Source organism: Leptonotus elevatus, chromosome 5, assembly GCF_054856555.1.
Source record: "Leptonotus elevatus isolate MCC_2025b chromosome 5, RoL_Lele_1.0, whole genome shotgun sequence".
NCBI lineage: Eukaryota > Metazoa > Chordata > Actinopteri > Syngnathiformes > Syngnathidae > Leptonotus > Leptonotus elevatus.
In genome coordinates this window covers 13,923,164-13,947,858 of record NC_141243.1, presented here as the reverse complement: position 1 = coordinate 13,947,858, position 24,695 = coordinate 13,923,164, and the positions used below count along the sequence as shown (strand labels likewise).

Below are 24,695 nucleotides of genomic sequence, written 5' to 3'. Positions count from 1 at the left end.
CCTTTTGCTTTTCCCTCAAAAGGAGACGGAGCTACGCAGTCGGGTGCTGGAGCAGCAGCTGGCGGGGGCCGAGCAGCGGCTGGAGGAGACTCAGGAGGAGCAGGAGAATTTCCGGAAGAGCCTGCGAACGCTGCTGGAGCTGCTGGACGGCAAGATCTTTGAGCTGACCGAGCTCAGAGACACCCTGGCCCGACTCATAGAGGAGGCCAGCTAAGAAAAGGAGCTGCCACACGTCTTCATTGCGGAGCCATACAAGCATTCGCGCCACCTTCCAGCAAAGTTGAGACCCCCCCGAAAATCTGATTGCAGCTCGGATGAGGAGACTCATTGAATCCGTGTGCCATTCCTTCTTTCCGGTTTTAATTTGACACAAATCGAAAGATGGTTCGTGCATTTGTTTGTTTTACATTTGTTGCTGACAATAGTTCTCAAAATGGCCAGTAGGTGGCGACAGCATCTCCATTTCTCCATTTTTGACGTCTATAACCCTCAAAGGCAGTGAATGAGTTAATTGCACCCACTCCGTGATTTTCAACGGTTGACACTCTGTCGCCATCTACTGGTCAGTATGAGAAATATTGTCGTGACAACTTCCAGTAAGCCAAAACAAATATTGTACACAGGCAATTTTTCGATTTGTGTCTTGTGCTATATTCTATTTTTGCTTTAGAAATTAAAAATTTAAATCAAGCAATCAAATCAATCAATATTTAAATTTTGGTGTTTCTTTTTTAATATCTAGTTAAAATTGCAAAAAACAAAAAAAACAATGACCAATTAATGAAACTCAAATAGAATTCTAAAAAATCTTTGTTTTTGTGTGTGAAAACCATATCACGTTTTACTTTGATTGATTTTCGATTGCCAATTCAAAACGGAAAGAACAAACGATGCACGGATTTTCATTGGCTTCTTGTTGAAGTGATCATTTTGCTTGTAGGCGAACTCCAAGCCACCCTCACACGCCCACGTGCACACTCCCACTTAACAACTGTGCCTCGGTGCCATCCGTTGTTTGACTGCTCGAACGACACTACATCATAACTTGCAGCAGCGCAGCGCCTCACTCTCCACTCGCCCCTGACAAATGTGGAAAGTCATGTGGAGATAATTTGTGTTAAGACGCTCAAAGACAAAAAAAAAAATGTCGCCAAAGCTGCCAAATCTTCTCAAACAGTGTCCTCACGTTGACACAAAGTGACTCGTCTGTACAGAAAAAGCAAGTGTCATAGCACCGGAGTGTTAAAGGGCGACTTTCCACAAACGTACAAAGGAATGTCACAGATCCTCCCAAGTCTGGACGCACAGAACTGTCACCAAACTGCATTACAATAAGTTGAGCCACTACTTGCAGTTCTTAATTCTACGTGATTGCAGTGGCCTTTTATATGAAAAAAATAAATAAATAACAATTTGTGGGACCTTGACCTTTTACAGTAGATGGACCACATTACCACCCATTAATTCCAAATATTTTTTCTCCATGAAATCTAATGATAATAAAATATATATGAATATATATATTTTTTTTAATTATCGGTTATTATAGGTGTCAGGTGATTACAATTTTTAAATCGTAATTAATCACATGACTTCAATAGTTAACACACGATTAATCGCAAATTTTATATCTGTTCTAAATGTACAATAAATAAAAAAATCCCCAAGTTTTCATACTCTTGTTAACATGAAAGTATAATTTTTTTAAACTAATAGAAATATGGCTGCTTTTATTTGTTGATACAGTAATTTAATAATTCATAAAATTGAATTAAAATAAAAAATATATACTGTACTGTAAAAAAACGAGTGTGATATTGAATTGTGTTGAGGTCATTTTTCTGCCACTAGATGGCATAATTGCATTTGTAAGACGGTGGTGACAGCTTAATGCATTTTTTTCTTCATATTAATAGCTTTCTAATCTTTAACATGAAGCAACTTGTGAAATTCTTCACATTTTTTAAATTGTCAAATACAACTTGACCCCAGTCTCCACAAATATATGCATTATTAAATGTATTGCTGCTAAAGTTTGATGTGGATGTGTCTGCTGCGTTGCAACTGGAATTCCCTCAGCACAAGCTTTTGAAGTAGGGGACCGCCCCTTAATTGGCCAGCGTTAAAGGAACTCAAAATTAAGGCACTCATTTTGACACCCCTATTAAATATATATATATATATATATATATTACATATATATATATATATATATATATAATCCAAACTATATGGCTAAAATAAGATTTGACCGTGTTAACAAGCTCAGCAATGTACACGGCTCGAGAGAATATAGCTAACATCTTTTTTCACCACAGTGCCATCTGCTGTATCTGGTTAGGTACTGCCCCACTTGCCCTTCATGTAAAGTCCCCACTGCTTGACAGAAGTTTGGAAAGCTTCCTTCGATGTTATCGTACCGCACGGAAATATGGGAAGGCCGTGTGACCGGGTCGGAGAGTGACTCGCATCCAGACTGCTTCCACCATCGCAGGCAACTGAGCTGTCTTCCTGCCAAACTCAGTGTGGCGTGTGTGTGTGTGTGTGTGCGTGTGGAGCTTTTGACCTTCCGCTTCAAAGTGTGCCTTCCGAGCACAAGCCAGTGGACATACCGAATCTTTGTACATACAATGTGTGTGTTTGTGCCGTGAGAAAGCGTGTTTTTGGGGACATCGAGGGTCGACACATGCACACACACACTGAGCAATACCAGACAGGCTCTGTACAACACCTCTGTGTCATTCTATCAGGTACTTTTTTTTCTTCAAGTGGACTGCACACGCATCAATGCAGCTGAGACCCCCCCACCCCCCTCCCTCCCCTGACCCCTGACCAACAGGAAGTGAACTGCTGTTGACCGCTAACCTGTGTGGCAGCCCTGCTGGTCAAAGCGGTGCATCATGAAGGGCTTCTCGAGTGTTCTATCTACTTATTGTGTGTGAAGCAACTTCCAAACCTAAGTGAAACTGGCCGCAGCTTATCACTCCTATGGGTGAACACAGAACTTTTTCTCCTTTTTTTTTATTTTTTACACTGGATATAATAGTGATATTATGACGGTGTATTAGGGTCACCTAGCAAGAAAAAAATCTGAAAAAACCCCCGAGATGTTAAGTTATGACTTGGTTAAAGTCGTCAACTTACCAAAAACAAAGGTGCCACAGTGCTTTGTAGTGAGCACCTCCTAAGCACTTCTCCCAGGAGTGACATTGACTTACTTTATTTACTCTTAGCAACAGGGCAAACATAAGGGTTAACTAAATCAAAATAGGCGACACATCACTCTAATTGTCCAACTTGATGATTGTCACAAATGTCCTATTCTTTCTTTAGAATGTTAAAATAGTGTCGCCGGGCTAACTCAACCCAAAATCAAACCACCGCAGCTCCATGCTAGCTAGCGTACCATATGCTAGTCTTAAGCCAGTGTTAGCTCGCTTGTCACACATTAAAATTTTCTATGGAACAGTTTTTACATTATTGGCATAATGTCCAATATTCCGATGACCTAAGAACTAAATTGTGTAGGCCACATATGCGGTTTTAATTCTTTCATATTAATATAATAATGGGCAAGTGCCTCTTGGCTGTTTGTAAGGACATTCATCTACCAATTACGTCCAATTTCTGTTCATATTGTGCTTTTACCTCTACAGATAGATTGTTATAGTAGTCAAACGATATTTCATCACGTTTTGAAATCAAATTACAACGATCCGAAGTCCAATGTTTTTCAATGGACGTCACCGAACAAGACCACCATTTTGACTTGCTACGTAATTGTAACGTAAGCTCAGAATTGTCGATTTAAGGCCGATGACGACCTTAAATCTCATCACGACAACTCGATCTCACCGTTATGAAATCTCATTTGTGGGTTTTTTTTTTCTAGCTAGGTGACCAAAATATGCCGCTGTATGATATAGAGAACCATATACGACAACTTTGTATACATGTAAATGAATGGAAGGCAAATGCAGTAACAATCTGCAGTGACTTATTGTTGTGTATTAACCCATGAAAAAAGAGCTACTGTAGAGTTGGCTTTGTAAGCAACACGATGGCAACCTCTTGTCTATATCGATGCTGAAAATGCATACCAGTGCAATACTCTTATATATACAGTATAGCAGGTTAATTATTATTATTATTAATCCACGGCTTCTTCTGGAAATCTTTGCCTTTGACTTTCAAGGTCTCCAATTTTTTTTTAAACCTCACACAAGATGCTGCAACTTCTACAGTCCTAACTCACATTATGAATTGAGCACCTCGTTTCCACTGCGTAACCACACTTTTTAACCACGTGATGTATCTAGATTTGAGTTTCACATCATAATTCTCTACTTAAAATAGTTAGTTGCATAGGTTAATACACTGGAATAAGTCCCATTTACCGAAACGTTACCCAAATGTTGACTTTTGAGGTGGAACACCTGAATTATAAAACGTGCTTAATTGCTGACGAATGCCTTTGTACAGTAGTGGATATGAGAAGCTTTTTTCGTTTTCTTGTTTTGTAATGTATGGTATTTAATGTAGGTAACATTATTGTATTTAGAGGTATGAGAAGACTGGCAATATTTTTGACTATTTAAAGTAATTTTGAACTCATATTAAAGACGTACCTCAGGATACTGATGTTTGTAGACTGCTAAGACCTGTTCCAACATTGAACGAAAATGGTGATGATTTTGAACCAAGTGCAGAATTGAATGATTTGTATTCCAAAACACAAACTGAAGAACCCAAAACAAGAATAAGTCTGAATGTATTTGCATTGCAAGGTTTTATTTAAATGCAGGTCAAGGTTGTAAAAACAAACAAAATTGGGGCAACATGTCGAAGCATTTAAATGTTGCTGTGTGAGGTGATTATTCGTTTTCAAGTGCCTTTTTTTTTTATACTGGTATAACATATCTCAGATGGGGAACATCTAGTCAGGCCACGCGAGTCCCAAAAAAAAAAAGAAGAAGAAGATGTTCACATGTGGCTGAAAATAGTGAACAAGAGACAAATGTCAATCAATGACATGCAAAGCAAATAGTCAGCTGACATTACATTAAAGCTTGTTAGGGAAGAATGTATGTCATCCGGATCACAGTGCTTCACAAGATGAATTGCTGATCCTGCTCACTTTTTTTGTGACATGACGGTATGGAATGTGCTTGTACATTAGGGTTAAGATTTCCCAAGAAAGCAGTTTAACCTCATGCATTAGATATTGTGCTGACGGTGACAGACAAGCCGCTGTCTGCCAATCAGACTTGTAAACTTTTGTCCGGACTTTAGAATGAGAAAGGTGCATTGGTGATCCGTGCATGTCGAGCAACAAGCGCAACAAGAATATTGAGAGTACATGCTGTAATCACTTTACTCGGTGAGTAGCCACATTTTTTAGCAATAGCCCAATATTAACTCATTCAGTGCCAATGGCGGCTATAGACGTCAAAGATCCATTTTAACCGCGCTGGCAGTGAACGAGCCATGTGTTCCACAATCTGGGATTCGAAACTCACTCAGCTTACTGTTGACAACAATTACGTCAGCATATTAAAAGCAATATAACTTTTAAGTCAGTTCTAGAGCTTGGTGTGAGAATGTTCAAACAATAATAATGGAGCGGCTACTTCTAAGTCAAATAACTGCATCATGTGGCCATTAACATTTCTGCACACGTTGGCTGACAACGTAGCGTGTGGGTAGCATGTGAGTGAGTAACTCACTTCCAGCTGAGCGTGACTGCCTACTCAAGTGTGTGTGTGTGTGTGTGTGTGTGTGTGTGTGTGTGTGTGTGTGTGTGTGTGGAGAAAGAATAAATAGCAGTCATCAGTGAGCAATGGAGAGCCTCCCACGTTCTATACAAAAAACTCGGGAATCTCCTACTGTTCTTTGCAAAGCCTTCACATGGCACGTTTTTTGCTCCTTCCATAACCCGTGAAGTGATGCTCCCTACGGCTCCAGTTAAGCAGATGGTCATCCTCGCTGGATGAGGAACATGGGGGTGATGAAGCCAGAAGAGGACAGGAGGGGGAGGGGGAGGGGGATGAATCTGGTGACATACTAAAGGATTTACTGCTTATGTGCAATGTCACATTCGACAAGCAGTGTGTCGCTTACATCCCCTGCAGAACATCACGTATGTGACGCCCACCTTCAGCGCCCGCCCCCTTACAGACAATTTGAAGATGGTGACAATGGTAATGATTCATGGCAATGGTTGGTTCATGTGATCTGATTTTAAATCAAGAGGGATTTGCATTCTTATAATCCATATGACCCCAATTTACAAACCGAGCCCATAAACGTTTTTGTCAGTGTCGATTCTGCTGGAATTTCATATGAACGGTCAGTGCAGCGGGTTCATAAAACGTGTGTATATGTGGCTACAAGCTACGATTGAATAACTATAAATAAATATGGCATCATTACAGTGTGACAGTATACAGTACAATAATTGTGGAAAATTTGTGCAGTGTGGAAAATTTGAATAAAAAAATGAATAGGGTGACCTATATTTGGTGATATTTAGTGCGACCCTTCCCGCCCTTTGTGTTGTCACTACGTGTAGTCAGGTGTGGTGTAATACAAGTAATGGCTTGGCCCTTTAGAGGTACAACGTCACTAGATGGTAACCTCAAAGGTAGTGCGCTTTTGGGAGCATACCTGCACCTTTCTGGACCTGGAAGGCGTACAAAGTCAAATCATTATTCCAATAGGGTACAGCGGAGTAGAATGTACCATGAGGGACGGAAATGCACTCCTACGTGTGACTGTGTAGTGTCATTAGTCTCAAACTCTAGCTTTCCCAGTCCGGCCCACCTAAGCCGTCGTCGTCAGAGTCCGACTCCGGCGAGGCCTCCTTGATTCGTCGAAGCGCTTCATAGATGCTCCTGGTCAGGGCGTCTCTGGAGGCAGCGATCTCCTCCTGGCCTTTTCTTTCTTGAGGGGGGACTTGCCTCAGTTTGACCCCCTTGCGGATCTGAGCTAAGATGCTGTTGGAGTCGTCGTCGCTTTGGGCAGCAGCAGCGATGGCCCGTTGGTCGACCTTCTTCAGGTGGAAACTGCCTCTCTTCAGGGAGGCCAGAACTTCGTCCATAGGGGAGCTCCCTGTTTAGTAGGAGACAGGAAATGACGGGTTATATTCCTTTGATCAGTGCCAAGGTCCAGTTATGTCGTTTGATGAGTTTTTTTTTTCTTTGGGAGGGGTTGATATGGGTCTGATGCTCCATTTTGGACTGCAAGCGCTTGAAGTAATGAGCCAAACTGCCAGCAGAGTGTTGCGGTGCACCATTTTAAAATTGAAAAAAATCCCATTTGCCAACTTGGTAGATTGGGTGTATAAATAATTATATAACAACATTCTGTGGGTCTTATAATCAGTGAAAATACTCTAAAATCGCCAGCAGTCTTGGGTTGTGATCACTGATCAGTGCAAATGGTTTGCAACTGCCTCTGATACCTAGTATAGTGCAGTGGTCTGCAACCTGCGGCTCTAGGGCCACATGTGGCTCTTTAGTCCCTCTCTTGTTTGGCTCCCTAAAAAAAATTGTAGACATTGATATATTTTTTTATACATATTTATTTTTTAGATGAAATATTGTTTAAATGAATTTATTATATTGATCCCGAAAAAAAGAATAATTAAATATTCGGAGTCTGAGTCAAAAATTTAAAGTTGTCAGAAAAAAGAGTTTTAAAAATTAACTATTGAAAATGTCCAAAAATAATCACGGGAATTACCAAAGTATCCCAAAAATTGGCAAAAATGTCTGAAAATTGATAGCAAAATAAAATGTCAAAATATATTCCATAAAATGTAAAAACAAAAAAAAACATATTCCATATAATGTAAAAAAAGAGGAAAGACAGTAATTTACCATAAAATATCTTTGGAATTGCCTCCCCCCCCCAAAAAGGTCAGATTATAATTTTTTTTATCCCATTCAAAAAGTAGCTACAAAATGTCTAAAACCAAAAGAAAAAAATCCTGAAAAATGCTATGAAATTCAGAAAATTGAGAGTAAGAAAATTGATATAAGAAAAGGCAGGAAAGAAAATGTTCAAAAAGTAACCATGAAAATGTCCAAAAACAATAGAAGAAATCACAAAAATTACCAAAGTGTCCCAAAAATTGGCAAAAATGTCAGAAAATTGATAACAAAAAAAATATATCCATAAAATGTCCAAAAAAGGAAGAAGAGCGGCAGAAAAACACCCTAATATGTTCATAAAATTGCTGAAAATATTTGACAGAAAGCAGAAAAGTAAAAAAAATTATGAAAAACGAAGCATTAAAAAAATTACCAAAAAAAACCCAAGTATTTGTTATGGTGAAGCTCTAATTAGCTCTCAGTACATAAGACTAACACTAACACATTAGGTGCGTTTCCATTACCCTGAGTTTTGCGCAAAAGGCAAGCTGGTAATGGAAACACGTGATTTTCGAAAAAACTCTCAAATATCGCAAAAAGTTTTTACGCTCTCATGAGGTGGTTTTTGAGACGTGTCGAAAGAGAAGTATTTCGCAAAAGTGTAACGCTTGCTGACCCCTGGACTAGTGAAAAAGGCTGGTTGAAAAGAAACCCGAAGGCCAAATATGGTCGCAGTACCTTGTCTGTTGTGGCCCTCAAAGCCTGGAGTCTTCCTCAGCTTTTTGCGGGCGCTCACCAGCTGGCTGCTGTCAAAGAAGCGAGGATGGAAGGGGCCGAGCGGCGAGTGAGGGCGCCCCTCAGCCTTCTGCGCTTGTCTGCCCGGGCTCTCAGAGGGGGACACCTGTTCTCGTATTGGCAGGAGAGGCGGAGGAGGGGGCGGAGGCGGAGGTGAGGCCGGGGACGCCAGCAGTGACGAAAGGGAGCAAGGAGAGCAGAAGGAGTCTGCGGGACTGGGCACGGGCAGAGGAGGAAGCGACTGTGTTGCCAGGCTGGTGACGGGCTGTGTGGTGAGCGTGGAGCTGGGGTCCGTCTGCACGCTGGTGCTGAGGCGCAAGGGCCGGCGGGCCGGACCGGGGTTGGAACGCTCCTCCCTTTCGCCGTCACCATCCGTTTGCATAATCCGGCCGCGCTCTCTCCTTCTATTGTGGGCCGCACGCAAACGCGCGGACTTGAGGATCACCTGACCCGGGTAGCGCTGCACACACACACACATGAAGATCAGCTGGGAAAAGGAAGGGGAATTTCAGCTCACGCCATCAAGAGTACCTGCTTGAAAGTGCGAAGTCTATCAAGCGTCCGCTGTCTTTCCTGACGGACTCTGCTATTCTTTCCCTCCTCTTCCACTTCATCGTACATGGGCTGTGAAATTCAGTGTGACAAAATACACAGATACATGTCGTGTGTCTAACAAGGTGCTTTATAGAAAAATGATCTTCTACCTGTAAGATCTGCTGAGATAAGGAGTCTTTCTGTGTGCTTTGACGCATTTGCTGTTTCTTAATGTGGTTCGATACGCAGATCTCCTGCAGAAGGACAAAAGGACACTTAATTAGGACCGTACAGGTACATGGTATATTATGGACTTCCCAAAGGAGTTCTAATAAAAAATTCAATATGGGATTGTTAACAGGTTAAGATGTGTGCCGCATAATTTTTGTCCATTTGGTGAAAATAGACCTTTGAACCTGGTGGAGATATGCAGTCTTAAACATTTACAGCTTAATTGATTCAAGACTTTTTAATTCCATTCGAAATTACATTTAAGACCAACTTCACGGTGCTCCAAATGTCCCATGTTGCCCAAATTTTCTACAGTGCATCTGCTATTAAGAGTACCAACTAAAACCGCATCATTATTTTGTTGGTTCCGCTATGCTATCGTGATTGTGTGATATTACCATGAAAGTCTTTTGGTCAATTATTTTTCTAAGAATGTTAATTTATTTGGAAATTTGAGACTATTTACAATCATAAAATCGAACTGAACAAGACTTTTGAATTTGAAAGACTGATCTACGAACATTTAATACCAATTAAGGCCTTGTTGTTAAATTCATGAAGTCAATGCGCACCTTCTTGCTCTTCAGGTAGGAGCGCTTGGCAGTGATGCGTCCCCTTCGCGCTTCCAGTTGCCGAGCGCTGACTTGAAGCCGGTGCAGTTCTTCCTTCTCAGCAGTGTCTTCCTCCGTTATATCATCAGCGCTTTCAAAAGTGTCGTAATACACCACCACGTTCTGGTGCTCTGCAAACACGTACACAAACGCCACATTGGTTTTTACTTTGTATTTATTACATGAAAAAGCAACATTTGCTATGGAACAATAATTACTTACTTACACACTGAAGATGAGAGCAAGTTTTCAACCTGCTAGCATGAACCCATACCTGCCATCTGCCTTCGAATGCTGTCTAGCTGAGCGGTGAGAAGCAGCTCCTCACACTGAAGGATCTCAGCCTGGATGTCATACAGTTGGAGCTGTAGCTCATAGTACCGCGACTCCATGTGGTCCAATAGGATCATCGCGTCCTCGCTGCTGCACAGGCTCTGCATCTGAGCGGAGGAGCTCATATTCATGTATGGCGAAATGTTATGGAAATGTTTGACCCTTTGCATACCTCCTCTCGAAGGGTGTGTTTCCTTTGCTCCAGGCTGATCTCTCGGGCTCTCTGCAGTTGCAGGGTCTCCTTGGCGACAGAGTAGCGGATTCTCTCCATGCGCTCCACCGCTGCTGTCCATGAGGCCTTGCCAAACTTGCGCTGGTCCATCTTCATACGCTCATAAACTCCTGTAAACATACAAACACACACACACACCCACACAAAAAAAATGGTCAAAGTCATTGTAAGCAACTAATAAGATCAAAGATTGAGTTAATTAGATAAACAGTCGGCTAAGGATGAGAGTGAGACATCTAGTGGTCATTTTAAAGAAGTTCTAGATAGATAGATCGATAGATAACCTTTCTGTGCTTTCGCAGTTGTCTCAAAGTATTTTACAGTGAATTCCTGGATAATAAGGACAGCTTCTTGAGCTTTCCTCTGCCAATCAGTGTCCTCCTGCTGGAGGGTGTAAATGCGCCTCGGGCCCAGGTAGTCATTCTCCATGGAGATCTGGTGAGAGAGGGTTAAGCTTGATACGTTATCTGTTCGCCAATAAACCACAACGACACTATTGGTACAGTTGTTTTCTCATGTGAAAGTGGCAGTGTGCTGAAAATAAATGCATTTTTCATAGGTTTAACTGCATGGAATAATATGAATTTAGAAGCTAATGGGTGTATGCCAGGCGTGGACACAGTATAACCTGGTGGCCTCTGGCGGTAATGCAACTGACAAAAGAGAGTCAACATCAAGGGATTTTGGGTGCCAATCCGAGTCGAACCTGAGTATACGTTGTAAACTGTGACAAAAAAAAGTGCGCTGAAAAAAATATGATACTTGCCTCTTTTTTTTTTTTTTATTAAAATGTGCCAAGTTTGTAAACAACACTCTTCTCTGTGGTTTGTCAAATGTAAGTAAAAAAAAAATTCCCTTTACAGGGCTTTTGAATTCATTAAGAATGATATCGTTTGAAGTCACCGTTGGTGCAACTGCTCATTTGCCTGACTTCCGTGTAGGTAGCGTGGATTCATCTTCTACTCAGTGGTGTGAATGTGAGTGTGAAAGATTGTCCGTCTCTGCATGTGCCCTGTGATGAACTGGCAGGTAGTCCAGAGAGTAGTCTGCCTTTTGCCTGAAGACAGCTGGGAAAGGCAACTGACTCCCACAAGCGGTAAAATTACATCTTCGAATGAACTATTGAACAGGTGGTTCCATGGTGTAATGGTTAGCACTCTGGACTCTGAATCCAGCGATCCGAGTTCAAATCTCGGTGGAACCTAAGACTTTTATTTCAGCTCTTTTTTTTTTTTTAATTTGCGGGGTAATCCGATAACAGCAGACAAACCGTAATTTATTTATATGTCTCTGAGTCGGCAGGTAATTGGAGATCCACTGAACGTCACTCACTGCCCACTTCTACGTTCAAGTGCTCTTTAAAAACGTCATTGCGCACGCCTGCACAAGTTAGACACAGTCAGAGAGGTATTTATAGTGGTGGGGGTTGTAAAGTAATTAGGGGCATTACAATCAATTCATTCATCGCTAAGAATTCTGCTGACAGTGAGGGTAGGTCGAATTGTTAATAATAAAAACAAGTAAATGGCTTTTTCTTTTTTTCTTTAAGCACTTGAGTCAATATTGAGTGCACTATTGCACAACCAGCAGAGGCGCTGTTGAGTCAGTCTCAATGAATATGCCATCAAAAAAAGTGGAGAACATTCATCTAACTAAAAAATTTGTCAGCAGCTTTTCTTCTTATATTTTCTTGAACACACATATCATTGAAATTATATTTGCTTTGCACATCACATTCACAACACACTGAAGAGAGCATGTGATACTTATACGATGGATATACGATGCCTTTTTATGCTTTTGAAGGCATTGATTTAAGTAGAAAAAACTTGTCTGGCATGTTGGCGTAAGTGTGTTACCTTGATCTGTTGCCTCCGCAGCATGGCTAGCTCCCTCATGTCTCGGAATGGCTGCAGCAGATACTGGTACAGTTGGGTGGAGGCCTCCAGCAAGCATCCGCAGGCCTGGTCCTCCTCCTCATAAAGCTCCAACAAGTCAACCATGCTGTCCATGCTCCTGTGTTTGTCCAGAAGCTGCAAGGAATGGGATCAAACATATGCAAGTTGTAGCAAGACTTCCTACAGGGTTTTATAGTCTGTCAAATCGAAAAGTCAAGAGTAAATTCACAAGCCACCGTAACATTAAAGCATACAAAGAGCATAGTGGGAAAAAAAAATACTGTATTAATAATCCATCAATAGAAACGCACACTCCACTGACTAAAGGAAGGATGCTTTGCGTATCTGTAAATACTGCCAGCAGAACAAAGCGCAAACACTCAATGTTGAATGTGATCTACTGCTGGGAGAAAGATCAATAGTCACACTTTTGTTGCCAGACTGAACAGGCTAAATGAAGCCCTGAAATAAGTCAACCCTCATAGAGGATCGATAGGACAGCGTGTGTGCATGTGTGTGTGTGTGCGCATTGTGATGTGTCTTCTTGTGGCCTCATTTCACTGCCACAATTTGGACAGAAAGGAGACAGAGAAGGTGCAAAAAATCTTTAACAAATATTTATTGGATAAGTGACATTATGTTTTTGTTGTTACAGCTGTTTTGAGCATATCCTTTTTTTTGCACATATCTGAATTAAAGGGGAAGTCAACCTTAAACCTTTCTTAATCTGTTATATGTGACCACACTAGTTTAAACATGACATTCTGATTCATATTACATTTGTGGAATATGGGTGATGAATTTTGCCACTTCATTTCTTGACAATAATTTATTACATGAGACCTCACTTGTCTAAACATGACATTTTGCGGAATACGAGTTAAGCAGCAAAATCCAGAGTGACGTTTTGAATCTATCTCAGGGCAGACATTTTGCTACTTGTTGTCGACTGAAGATGACATCACAGTTGCTCAGGGCTCAGGCACCGACCAATCACAGCTCACCTGTTTTCTGAAGCTGAGCTGTGATTGGTTGTTACCTTAGACTTGAGCAGCTGTGATGTCATTTGCACTCGACAATAAGTGGCAAAATGGCCGCCTTCTGATATTGATTTAAAAAAACTGCTGGATTTTGCTGCTTAACTCTTATTCCCCTGACGCAATATTAACCACAATATCGTATTTAGACTAGTAGGGCTGCATAGAACATTAATATTATATTAACACATTTTTGGGGGTTGACTTCCCTTTTAATAACAGTGAGAAGTAAATGATTTTAATCATGGCTATTTCATGCACTGATGCAGCCTCTCACCAGCTTATTCAGAGGGCTTATTGTGCTGTTCAAAGTGCATTCTGTTGAGTATATACATCGATCAACACATTCTGTTCATACAACAAGCAGTTAATCAATCGCTTTAGACGAGCCTGTTAAATAAAAGAGCCCAGTACACATTTTGCTTTATGTGGCATTGTTACATTACTTAGACTAAGGAGCAGTCTTTAGTGGCGTTAAGAGAAAAATGTGAGAATGGAAGTTGGGGAAGAATATACTGTACCACAACAACAACTGAAGTTATGCGATTGTTACGCTACAGCAATTGATACACACAGTCAAGTCTTCACATTGGCCAAAGGTTTAAGTGCGAATGTTTGTTTATCTTTCTGTGCCGTGTACTACTGAGATAGACACTAATGAGGGCCAGCAGTATAGAAAATGGATGGATGTGGGTAGTTACACTGTGGGAAGACAAAAAAACAAACAAATCCCATTACAGAAACAACTACAATGAACACAGACCTTGGCAAAGGCCCAACAATCAATGCAGATCAAATACCCACTTCCTGCATATGCCAGAATTGTTTCATTATGATCCACCTATTAATCTCTAAGGCCAAAGATAAAGGCCAACAAATAGCCCATCCAACCATGCATGTTAGGTTAAATGAAGACTCTACATTGATTTTAAGCGTGAATGTGAGTGTGAATGGTGGGTTCAGGGACTTAACCATGAGTGCCAAGTTCCAAAATCGTTACAGAAGAGGTAATGCTTCTCTAGGAATGACAGATCTAAGGATTAAAAGTGCATTTTTTAAAGATAAAGGATCAACTAAGATACTGATGTGATGGTCTAACAAAGCAAAACTGTATTTTTTTTTTTGCATATTATTATAGCAACGTCCGCTACATCTCACTTCCAAACATGACTGCAGCTACCAAATATTGTTGGACTCGATTTTTCTACCAATTTGTCCTATTTATTTACTGTGTCATCAAATAAAAATGTATTTTGCATGAACAAAATGTGCATGTGAGGTGCAAGTATTAAACGTTGTCCACTTGTCTAAAAAATATGTTTTATAATGTGGGGGCCTGACCTGGCGAATGACGTGGGCGCCAGCGTATGAGTGAGGAGATTTTAAATGGAAGTTAACCTTACACATTTCTTGACAATAATATATTACATGTGACCTCACTTGTCTAAACATGACATTTTGCGGAATATGAGTTAAGCAACAAAATCCAGAGTGATGTTTTTAATCTATCTCAGGGCAGACATTTTGCTACTTGCTGAAGACTGAAGATGACGTCACAGTTGCTCAGGGCTCAGGCACTGACCAATCACAGCTCACCTGTTTTCTGAAGCTGAGCTGTGATTGGTTGTGTCGACAGCAAGTGGCAAAATGGCCACCTCCTGATATTGATCAAAACTGCTGGATTTTGCTGCTTAAATCATATTCCACTAATGCAATATTAATCAGAATACCGTATTTAGATTAGTGTGGGCTGCACAGAAATAAATAAAAAATTGGGGGGGGGGGGGTAACTTTACCTTCAAGTACTGTTTGCGATATGTTAGTTTTGCTTATAGTAGCCACACTGCATTTTTTTAAGAGTGAAATGATCACCAATTTTGGACATTCTCTTTCTTTTACACTCTTACCTTCTGGTTCGTCACCAGCGCACCAACTTGACCATGGGAAAGTGATAAGAGTGGAAAGAAGCTCTCACCTCTTGCAGGTGTTTACTTTCCCGGAGAAGCACCTCTTCGTATCCACACTGCCTCAGCTCGCTCAGGCTCTCGTAGTACTCGTCTGGGTCATCATTTTCCGTGAACAGAACCTGCGAGAGGATCTTCCAGCCGCATATATCAAGCGCATGGCCAAGGTAGAGCTGCAACTTGGCGCACAGCCCATCCATTTCAGTTTCGGGGATCTCCGCCTGTCCAAACAACACTGTCCACATCCCGCTCGGTTCTTCCGGAAAGACGGGGAGGCAGGGCTCCAGTTCCGAGTTGACCGAGCACAGCTGCTGATGGACAGCCCGTAGGTCCTGGAAAGAAAATAGGCCTGCCCAGCTGCAGTCCTCCCGGCTCAGAACATCCTCCAGGTCCAACGTGTCCACAGGGGGAAGCTGCTCCTCTCGCTGTGACTCTGCATCACAACTGACGCGAGATGACACATAGTTGACCACGGTTTTGATTTTAACAGGGCTTAGTTTGGAACCTGGGAGCTTGCTTTTAAGGCCTTTTACCGCAGCCTCTCTGGCTCCTGAGCCGAGGCTCCTGGACACTTTTTCTCCTGCGGGACTTCCGGGCCATCTTGTTTTGTCTCCATCCTCCGACGGAGGGTCTCTGCCGGTGGCGCCAAAGCTTCTTCTCTGCACCGTCCTATTGTGACACGTTATGGCAAATTTGCCTTCCACTTCGTTCCAGGCTACGATAAAGACAATTTTGTGTTTCTCCTTCTCCTCGAACGCATTTGGGCGAACGGCAACCCAGCCCGACTCGAAATTATCCTCCATTGTGAATGACATTTCTGCAAAGTGATGAAACTACACCGCTATGCGCATGAAGGCATCACCGCGGCTCTGGTGGAGTTAAAAAACATTTACCAACAGCTGACTAGCTCGTTCGACCATCCTTCGCTTAGGCGGGTGTTATGGGAATAGTGCGGTGTCATTTCCATCCACTTGGATGTAAGGCAGCCAGTGTCCGTTAGCTTCATCATTAGCATAGCATTGGAGCATCTCGCGCAAGTGCGCACTGTTTAACGCTTTTAACGCACTGTTTCTCATCCTTACCACAGTAAACTGATGCAAACATGCCCACAATACATCCTTAAAACGCAAATAAATGCCGCCATGAAAACAGGAGTCCCGCAGTCTTCTGTGAGGTTAGCGTTTCCTCTGAGCCAATAACGTTGACATCTTTACCTATACATGTCAGCTCAGCTGACCACCGGACCACAGACTATAAATGACGATGCCTTCAAAGACGGTAGGAAAAGTGGCAAATATGTCAAGATATAATTTGTCCTTTTATCTTATTTGTTGTTTAAAAAAAATCACATAACGGAGGGGTTGCAAATATTACTATCGAATGATTGTATTTTAGCTGCCATCATGCTAATTATTTTTATCATTTACATTTATTAGTATGGAATTATTATTATTTTTTTATACGTGTGTAAGAATTTGAAATATAAACAAACTTCATTTTATTAACTTATTTTTAATGAAGCTAAATCCATACAGTGGACACATTTCAAAATACCACATGTTATACTGTATACTAGGCTTAGGCTACATACATTCAGTAAATGAGTCAATTTTATGTACACCACTCCCCCCCACTTTTTTTTTTTTTTTTTTTACAGAGCACACAGATGCCTCAGGCAGTTAGTTAAAGAATATACTGAAAATCTCTAATTACAATATTTCACATCCACCCGCTTTCATTCGATGCTAACCTTTCGCAGGGCACAAACAAGTTATTTTATGCCGCCTACAATTCTGTTTTTCGGATGTGAGAGCTAGCCAGAGAAACCTGAACATGTGTGATTAAGTCAAGGAAGGGTGTGTGTGGACACTAACATTAAAAAAATGTAAGCAGTTCCATGTGTTGATTCAGGATATGTAGTTCGGATAATGGCTGTGTGGATAGATGTTTACAGCTTCTAGAGACGCCAGGTGGCAGCAGCTCCATTTTATGACTCTGACAGGCCATCGTTGGCGGTGATGACGCACTTAAATGATGTCACTTCCGGGCGGTTCAATTCAATGTAACAAAACGTACGCTGATGTTTGTTTTGCTGAAAATAACGAAAATAGACCATAGCATAAAACGTGTGCTAATTGTTTGGTTTTTTTTAGTTTGCGTTGGTTGCTGCATCATTAGCCCTTGACAGTAAGCTTTTTCAACATTTGATTTTCCTTTACCGGGGTAACTTTCATTGTACGAAGTGGATATTTACCTGTTGTGGTGAGTCTGAAGTCACTTTTGTTGGTTTGTTTCTTGCTTTTTTATCTTTTCTTTTTTCGTGTTTAGTATCAATGATTCAATGTGTCTTGTTAGCATTTTCTTTGTTTTGGGGGAAAATAAACAACTTTTTGCCTTCCTACTTTTGGATCCTCAATCCCGCCACATTCTGACATTTCGAATTTGTTTCTGCCAAGTTGTAGTAATGGAGCCATCCGACAATACGGCAAACATCAACCAAGAGGAGGACGTAGTCGTATACGATGGATGCAACGGCCAATCAGACACCTCACTAGACATGCTAAAGTGAGCCACTGTAATAACAAGTATCCTAGTATGTCATATTTTATTATTGTATTTATTGACACTTTCAGAATACAAGAGCAGCTCTTTAACCTGTGTTTTGAGATGGAAGTCAAACTTAACAGAGGTATGGTATTATTTCCATCCCTTTTTGACAAATCCCTGTCTTGAGAACAAATGTGAATATCAGCTTTTCTCTCGCAGGCAAAAACCTGAGACCTCGCTCTGCGGCTGAAGCAGAGGAAGAATTGTGAGTGTTTGATTGGTTGACCAGTCGACCTGTTGTTGAATAGCTGATGCTCTTTCAGATGTTTGTCTTTACAGGGCAGGCAATGTCACTGACCTGGAAAGAATCAAGGCACGGCTTTTTAACACCACATTGGCTTTGCACAGGTGAACCACTAGTTAAGTAATTGTCAAAGTGATATTAGTCTAACAACATATTTATTATTGTAGTGAATGACATAGCGCAAGGTGGCTACACTTTATAAATAAGTTCACAGATTTATTTAGGTACAAATTAACTTATATGCAATGCGTTTTATTTGAATCATTTATTTAAATACAGTTGTATCCAATCTACATGAGATAGTTAAAGGGGAAGTCAACCCCAAAACTTTCTTTGCAATAATTATGTTTTATGCAGCCTCACTAGTCTAAACGCAGTGTTCTGATTTAATATTGTGAGTTTGTGGAATATGAGTTGAGCAGCAAAATCCATCCGTTTTTAACTTTTATCCATCTCAGGACGGCCATTTTGCCAATTGCTCTCACCTTAAAATGACATCACAGTTGCTCAAGGCTCAGATATTGACCATTTACAGTTCAGCTGTTTTCTTCCTCTCACCTGTTTTCTGCAACTGAGCCATGATTGGTCATTACCCAAGGCCTGAGAAACTCGGTCGACAGCAAGTGGCCAAATGGCCGCCCCCTGAGATGGATACAAATGGCTTGTTTTTGCTGCTTAACTCACATTCTACAAACACAATATTAATCAGAATGCCGCATTTACACTGGTGGGGGCACATGTAACATATTTTCAAGAAAAAAATTGGGCTGACTTCCCGTTTAACACAAACTAAATAATTTGTATTGGATCCCATTAAATTGTGCAGCTGTATTTATTCGTATACGGCCATCACTGACTCGAGCTGTGTTTTAGAATGCAGATGTGGCATGCCATTGCAGAGAAGCTGAAAGGAGATAATTCAGAGGCTGAGTAAGTTATCAGAAACAAAGTAGATTTATGACAAATATTGCATGTCAGCTTGTTTACTGTTGTGTTTTCAGTGAACTGAAAGCCATCACTGATCGCTGCATGATGCTTTGCTCTCGCACTAAAACGGTTCAGCAGGTAAGTAACTTTCAGCGTATGTGTGTGGTTTTTTTCTTCTGAAGAAAAAGGGTATGATAAGGTGCTCTCTAAATGGAAAGATTTCTTTAGCCTAGCCTGGGTCCTGATATGTTTTCTCATTTTTCCTTTTACGTGAAAGGAATCAAGGGCTCTTCAAGATGAAATAACAAACATCCAGAAAAAAAGGCTTGGTTAGTAAATATGGTTTACAACAAACATTTTCTTCACAGAACATGTTTACCGGTAATAAAATGTTTGCATTGTGTGTAGAGATAAAGCGTCTCATGCATGAGAAAATGAAAGAAATTGAAGACTTGAAGGTGAAGAAGGTGCACCCGGATGCAGAAAAGTACAAAGCTGTCATGGAGAAAGGCCGCACAAACCTGGAAGAATTGCAAAAGATGGTCATCATGGGGCAGGATGTATTTAGGGTAAAACACAAAAACTTGAGTACTAAATTTCAGAGAATTTATTAAGTTTGCCTAAAGGGAGTGACATAAGCAAATTTTCCCTTTTGTGTGTGTGTAGGGAGTTCTGTTGGCGTGCAAAATAAACTGGATGGAGGATGAAAATCTGCGAGACATATGCATGACCCTGGAGGAACTTCCCATCTCCGATTAAAGGAACCCATTCGTTTGTGCATACATGTCGGACTGTTTTACATGTTGAAGATTAAATCCAAAAAAATATATCCACCCGCAACCCTTGTGAAGAATAAAGGACTAAAGGAACCCATTTTTTTGGTGCATACATGTATGATTAGTCTGTTTTACGTTTTGAAGAATATCTACTGTACTGCATATGGCTATTCTACAAGTTGTGGTTGTCATTCCCAATATGGCCACTAGGGCTCGCCTCACGTCTCAAAGAATCTGAGCAGTTGCAAGCGAAGAAGAGTGCGAGCGTCACACGTGTTTACCAAATCACTAGGAAAGACCACTTCTGTGCGTTTCTGCAGCATTAGCGTCCACAAATTCAGCAAAAATGCCGAAAGTGAAAGCGGAGAAGAAAAGCAGGCAGCATCAGGAGGTTAAAAACCAAGGTACCGTTCCTCATGAAAGACGCTAATGTTAGCATGTTTCCCAAGTGTACGATCGTGGTCTTACAAATTGCACCGTTTCAGTAAACTGTCATGTTGGAAGTATTATCTGGAGTCTACATTTACGTTGATTGCTGTAGCAATTGGATATTTTGCCGCGACTGGCAACTCTGTACCTAGTGCTATTTTGCCGTAAATCGTGCGAGAACTACAAGTACGAATTCTGCGCCAGTGAAACTCGTGGAATAATGGTAAATGGTTAAAGTGGCAAGTCAACCCGTAACTTCGGTGGCATAACAAAATGAAAACGTAGTGAAAAGATACAGAAGGGAGTAAGCGAGGTATGAACCACGCCCAGTGCATGACTTGTTCCGGCGATTAGGCCAATCACGGTATAATAGAGCTAGCAGGAGAGTTGCCGGTCACGGCAAAAATATCCACTGCCATTTGCAAAAGTGCATTTTCGTTTATTTTCCTACCTTACCGTGATGGAGGATCGACCGGGACAAACCTTTATAGAACGTATTGAAAATACGTATATTTTAAAAAGCGCCTTAATAGGATGAACATGACCGCTCCATGTACAAAAAGAACGTAGCAATCCTAAATGCACAAAATACAATATGGCTATAACATTTAACTTATCTTTACACGGATCCTTTAATTTTAGCAGTCTTTTTAGGCAATAAACAATGCAGACAAATGCAATGCAACTATAATAGACAGTAGTTTAAAACAGTGATTCTCAACCTTTTTTCATTGACGTGTACCCCCTTGAAATATTTGTTCAGCCAAGTACCCCCTAACCAGCGCAAAGCATTTCTGAATGGGGAGACCCATCAACAACAACTTAAAACAGAGTGCTTTGCCATCATTTTCTGATTTATTAAACGTTGAAATTCTATTTGTATTTATGTGGTCTCTTGAACCATTTGGAAATAAAAATAAATAAACATTTTAAAGATTTGTGCACATACAAATTATTAACAACAAGTGTCATCTTTTGGGATCATAGTAAAGCACCGTTCTCAAAAAGAAATAAGTAACAGAATTTTTATAAGGCTTTCAAGTGATTGACAGGTGACTCTAGGTGGTGGTGAGTCGAACCATTCTGGTATGGGGAGATGTGTTTTTAAGACACTGAAATTGAATAGCCTACTGAATATAAAATTATTTTTATGAAATAAAAATTTTCTCAAATATTTACATATGTTTAAAATATTTGTTTTAATCTCACGTGCCCCCCATTTGAGACCCACTGGTTTAAAACTATAATATAGCACCAATAGCAAATGTTGCTGGAAGTTTGCAAATATTTGATCGTCGGCCCTAAATGACATCAAATGAAAAATACATCTGTATTCTCAAACACATTAAGATGATGAAATTAAGAATAATGGCTAATCTCTTGTGTTGCAGGCATTATGTTCAACACCGGAGTCGGTCAGCACATCTTGAAGAATCCGCTTGTCGTTAACAGCATCATTGAGAAGGTTAGCCTGACTGCATTCGCGTGATCCGATTGTGGCAGGTTTGTTGAATTTGAACGCGTCGCGTCATTTTCAGGCCGCGCTCAGGCCAACAGATGTGGTTTTGGAGGTGGGACCTGGAACTGGTAACATGACGGTTAAACTACTAGAAAAATCCAAGAAGGTACGAAAGATTGATTTTAACATCAACTTCATATTCTTAATATTAGATTGAGAAAAAAAATAAACCTGTGTGTGTTAGGTGGTGGCATGCGAGTTGGATTGCCGATTAGTTGCCGAACTGCAGAAACGAGTACAATGCACGTGAGTGGAATCGTTAATTAGCCACAAACCCTTCAAAAGTGAACGTGTGGTGTAATGAGCTCATCGTGTCCTCCAACAGACCCATGCAAACCAAACTACAGATATTAGTCGGGGATGTTTTAAAAACGGACCTGCCGTTCTTTGACGTGTGCGTAGCCAATTTACCCTACCAGGTAAATACTTTTTTTCTTCACATTGTGCACAATTTTAAATGTGACTGCGTATACTTCATGTGTTACGTTTGAATTCCGCAGATTTCATCGCCATTTGTGTTCAAACTGCTGCTACATCGTCCTTTCTTCAGGTATTCAAGCTCAGGTTGCTATATTTTCAAATGATTTAGTCGTTTGTAGCTCACGTGTGCGTGCGCGCGCGTCTCTTTCAGGTGTGCTGTGTTAATGTTCCAGAGAGAGTTTGCCATGCGTCTGGTGGCCCCGCCCGGAGACAAACTCTACTGCAGGTTGTCCATCAACACGCAGCTTCTGGCTCGTGTGGACCATCTCATGAAAGTATGCGCACTTTTAGTGAATTTGATGAAGAAACTCTTAAGATGTTGATTTAAAAAAAAATATTGTTTATTTTATTTTTGTCAGGTAGGGAGGAATAACTTCCGTCCTCCTCCGAAAGTTGAGTCCAGTGTTGTGAGGATAGAGCCCAAAAATCCTCCTCCTCCAGTTAACTTCCAGGTGCAGAGTTTTGTTCAAATTGTAATTTTAAACTAAAGCAGTTGTTCTTAACCTACATGCTTTGTGAATTCAAGAGCCAGATTTGATAGAAAGGCTCCTCTCACTGTTCATTTTGTTCACCAGTAAACCGACACTATTGTCTTGAATTTTGAAAAAAAAAGTTTTTTTTATTTTTCAATCAAAAATGATTCGGTGGGGTCAGCACCTCCAACAAGGTTAAGAACCACTGCTCTAAAGATAAGGTGGACCTTTAAACATTAGTTCTGTTCTGTTCAGGAGTGGGATGGCCTGGTCCGAGTAGCCTTCGTAAGAAAGAACAAAACCCTCAACGCTTCGTTCAAGTGAGTAAATGTGCTCATGATTGAGAGAAGTTTTATAAATAAAAAAATGGGGAGAAAAAAGCGTTCCATCCATACAGAAGCATATTGCATTCATTTGAGAGAGAAAAAGCTCCTGTTTTTCTGACTATTTTTCGGGGAGCTTTTTTTTGTGTGTATTTTTTATTTTAATTTTATTTTTTTCAGAATTGATTTGTTTTACAGAATTTTTTTCTTCCTGTCATTAGAAAATATTCCCCAAAATGGGGGACTGGGGGTATTCAGAAAGACAGGAGGAAAAAATATATGACTTTTTTTTTTTAATAAAAAATTACGAACCAGAAGCTAGTGCTGTTTTTATGGAGTATTTTTATTTTTTCAGTGACTTGTTACAGACTCGCTAATGGCAGACACTTTCCCCGCATACCTCCAACGTACCTTGAACTATATCACTTACTGGCTCAGTTTAGGTAAGCTTATAAACATGTTAATCAATCGATATTTTAGTAAGCGAACAGTTAAGTTGCTACGAAAGTGTGTTGCATGCGGGAAAGTGTCCGACCATTAGTGAGTCTGCAACAAGTCACATGGAGTTCAGAGGTTAAAGAAAAAAATACCCTGAAAAACAGAAGCTGGTGCTGTTTTCAGAATATTTTTTTTACGTAAAAAAAAAAAAATCAAGATTTTTTTTAAGGCAGGAAAAAAATGCAGCAAAACAGAAAATAAATCAGAAAATTTAAAACAAAACAACCCCCCCCCCCCCAAATACAAAAGCTGGATTTTTTTTCTTTAAGTAAATGCATTACGCTTCTTTCTGTACATCCAACTGGCTCACGAGTTGTATTGGGTTTCCTGGATTTCCAGGTCGACCGCAGTGGAGCAGCTCCTGGAGAAGAACTACAGAATTCACTGCTCTGTACACAATGTGGTGAGTGCACTTGTGCCTTTGCCACGCGCCGACCGCAATGAGAACACTTCATGCTTCGTCCTGACAGGAAGTGCCAGCGGACTTCAGCATCACCAAGAAAATAGAAAGCATCTTGCAAGAGGTACAATTTAGCGAAAAGCGAGCCAGGTCCATGGACATCGATGACTTCATGGTGTAAGTTGGACACTCGGTTCAGAAAATAAAAGCGGTCTTCACCTCATGAATGTATTTCTCACGTTTCTTGTATTTCTACTCCTCAGATTGCTTCATGCCTTCAACTCGGCGGGGATCCACTTTACTTAAAGGCTACATGAGGAGACGCCACTGATTGGTGTTCAGAATTTGGGAGAGCGAGGAGAAATTTGTCATTGTAAAAAGGAACAATACATGTCAAGACCTCATATTGAGATGATCTTACATGGACTTGGGTGTTATTTTCAGGATGTATTTATTATGTAATAAAAATCAATACTCCTTGTGACAGGTTTATACTAAGGTTGTAACCGT

General features: G+C 40.7%; 4 protein-coding genes and 1 non-coding gene across 8 annotated transcripts in view; 4 read left to right on the top strand and 1 right to left on the bottom strand.

Moving 5' to 3' along the window:
* The window catches only part of homer1b (homer scaffold protein 1b), a 33,708-nt gene extending 27,698 nt beyond the window's left edge, over positions 1–6,010 (top strand). Inside the window, exon 8 of one of the 2 annotated variants that reach the window (XM_086076459.1) lies at positions 23–6,010. In XM_086076459.1, coding sequence (XP_085932585.1) covers positions 23–214 — 192 coding nt within the window. In that variant the 3' untranslated portion in view covers positions 215–6,010. The remainder of the gene's footprint in view (positions 1–22) is intronic. The other variant, XM_086076460.1, reaches the window with a different exon arrangement.
* LOC147173785 (junction-mediating and -regulatory protein-like) lies at positions 4,775–16,756 on the bottom strand. Its single transcript, XM_086076455.1, has 10 exons — positions 15,521–16,756; positions 12,470–12,643; positions 10,895–11,045; positions 10,551–10,720; positions 10,320–10,485; positions 10,007–10,176; positions 9,374–9,457; positions 9,201–9,293; positions 8,613–9,129; positions 4,775–7,110 (listed from the first exon to the last, which is right to left on the bottom strand). Exons 1-10 carry the CDS (start codon positions 16,322–16,324, stop codon positions 6,800–6,802), a joined length of 2,640 nt encoding a protein of 879 aa, XP_085932581.1. The 5' UTR covers positions 16,325–16,756; the 3' UTR covers positions 4,775–6,799.
* trnaq-cug (transfer RNA glutamine (anticodon CUG)) lies at positions 11,743–11,814 on the top strand. The gene has a single exon. It is a non-coding gene; the product is annotated as a tRNA-Gln (tRNA).
* Positions 15,626–20,175, top strand: cenph (centromere protein H). 3 transcript variants are annotated; one of them, XM_086076462.1, is made up of 10 exons: positions 15,626–16,787; positions 17,972–18,074; positions 18,143–18,198; positions 18,276–18,321; positions 18,396–18,464; positions 19,234–19,290; positions 19,362–19,425; positions 19,565–19,616; positions 19,696–19,856; positions 19,954–20,175. In XM_086076462.1, exons 1-10 carry the CDS (start codon positions 16,730–16,732, stop codon positions 20,044–20,046), a joined length of 759 nt encoding a protein of 252 aa, XP_085932588.1. In that variant the 5' UTR covers positions 15,626–16,729; the 3' UTR covers positions 20,047–20,175. The 3 variants fall into 3 exon arrangements, with proteins under 3 accessions (XP_085932588.1, XP_085932587.1, XP_085932589.1); XM_086076461.1 differs by having other exon boundaries at positions 17,966–18,074; XM_086076463.1 differs by lacking the exon at positions 15,626–16,787 and adding an exon at positions 17,442–17,771 and having other exon boundaries at positions 17,966–18,074.
* A 131-nt stretch (positions 20,176–20,306) lies between these two features.
* Positions 20,307–24,669, top strand: dimt1l (DIM1 dimethyladenosine transferase 1-like (S. cerevisiae)). The gene is made up of 12 exons (XM_086075395.1): positions 20,307–20,467; positions 21,884–21,957; positions 22,031–22,117; positions 22,196–22,257; positions 22,337–22,430; positions 22,512–22,561; positions 22,643–22,766; positions 22,851–22,943; positions 23,220–23,284; positions 24,125–24,188; positions 24,256–24,362; positions 24,449–24,669. Exons 1-12 carry the CDS (start codon positions 20,410–20,412, stop codon positions 24,489–24,491), a joined length of 921 nt encoding a protein of 306 aa, XP_085931521.1. The 5' UTR covers positions 20,307–20,409; the 3' UTR covers positions 24,492–24,669.
* The last annotated feature ends 26 nt before the right edge of the window (positions 24,670–24,695 follow it).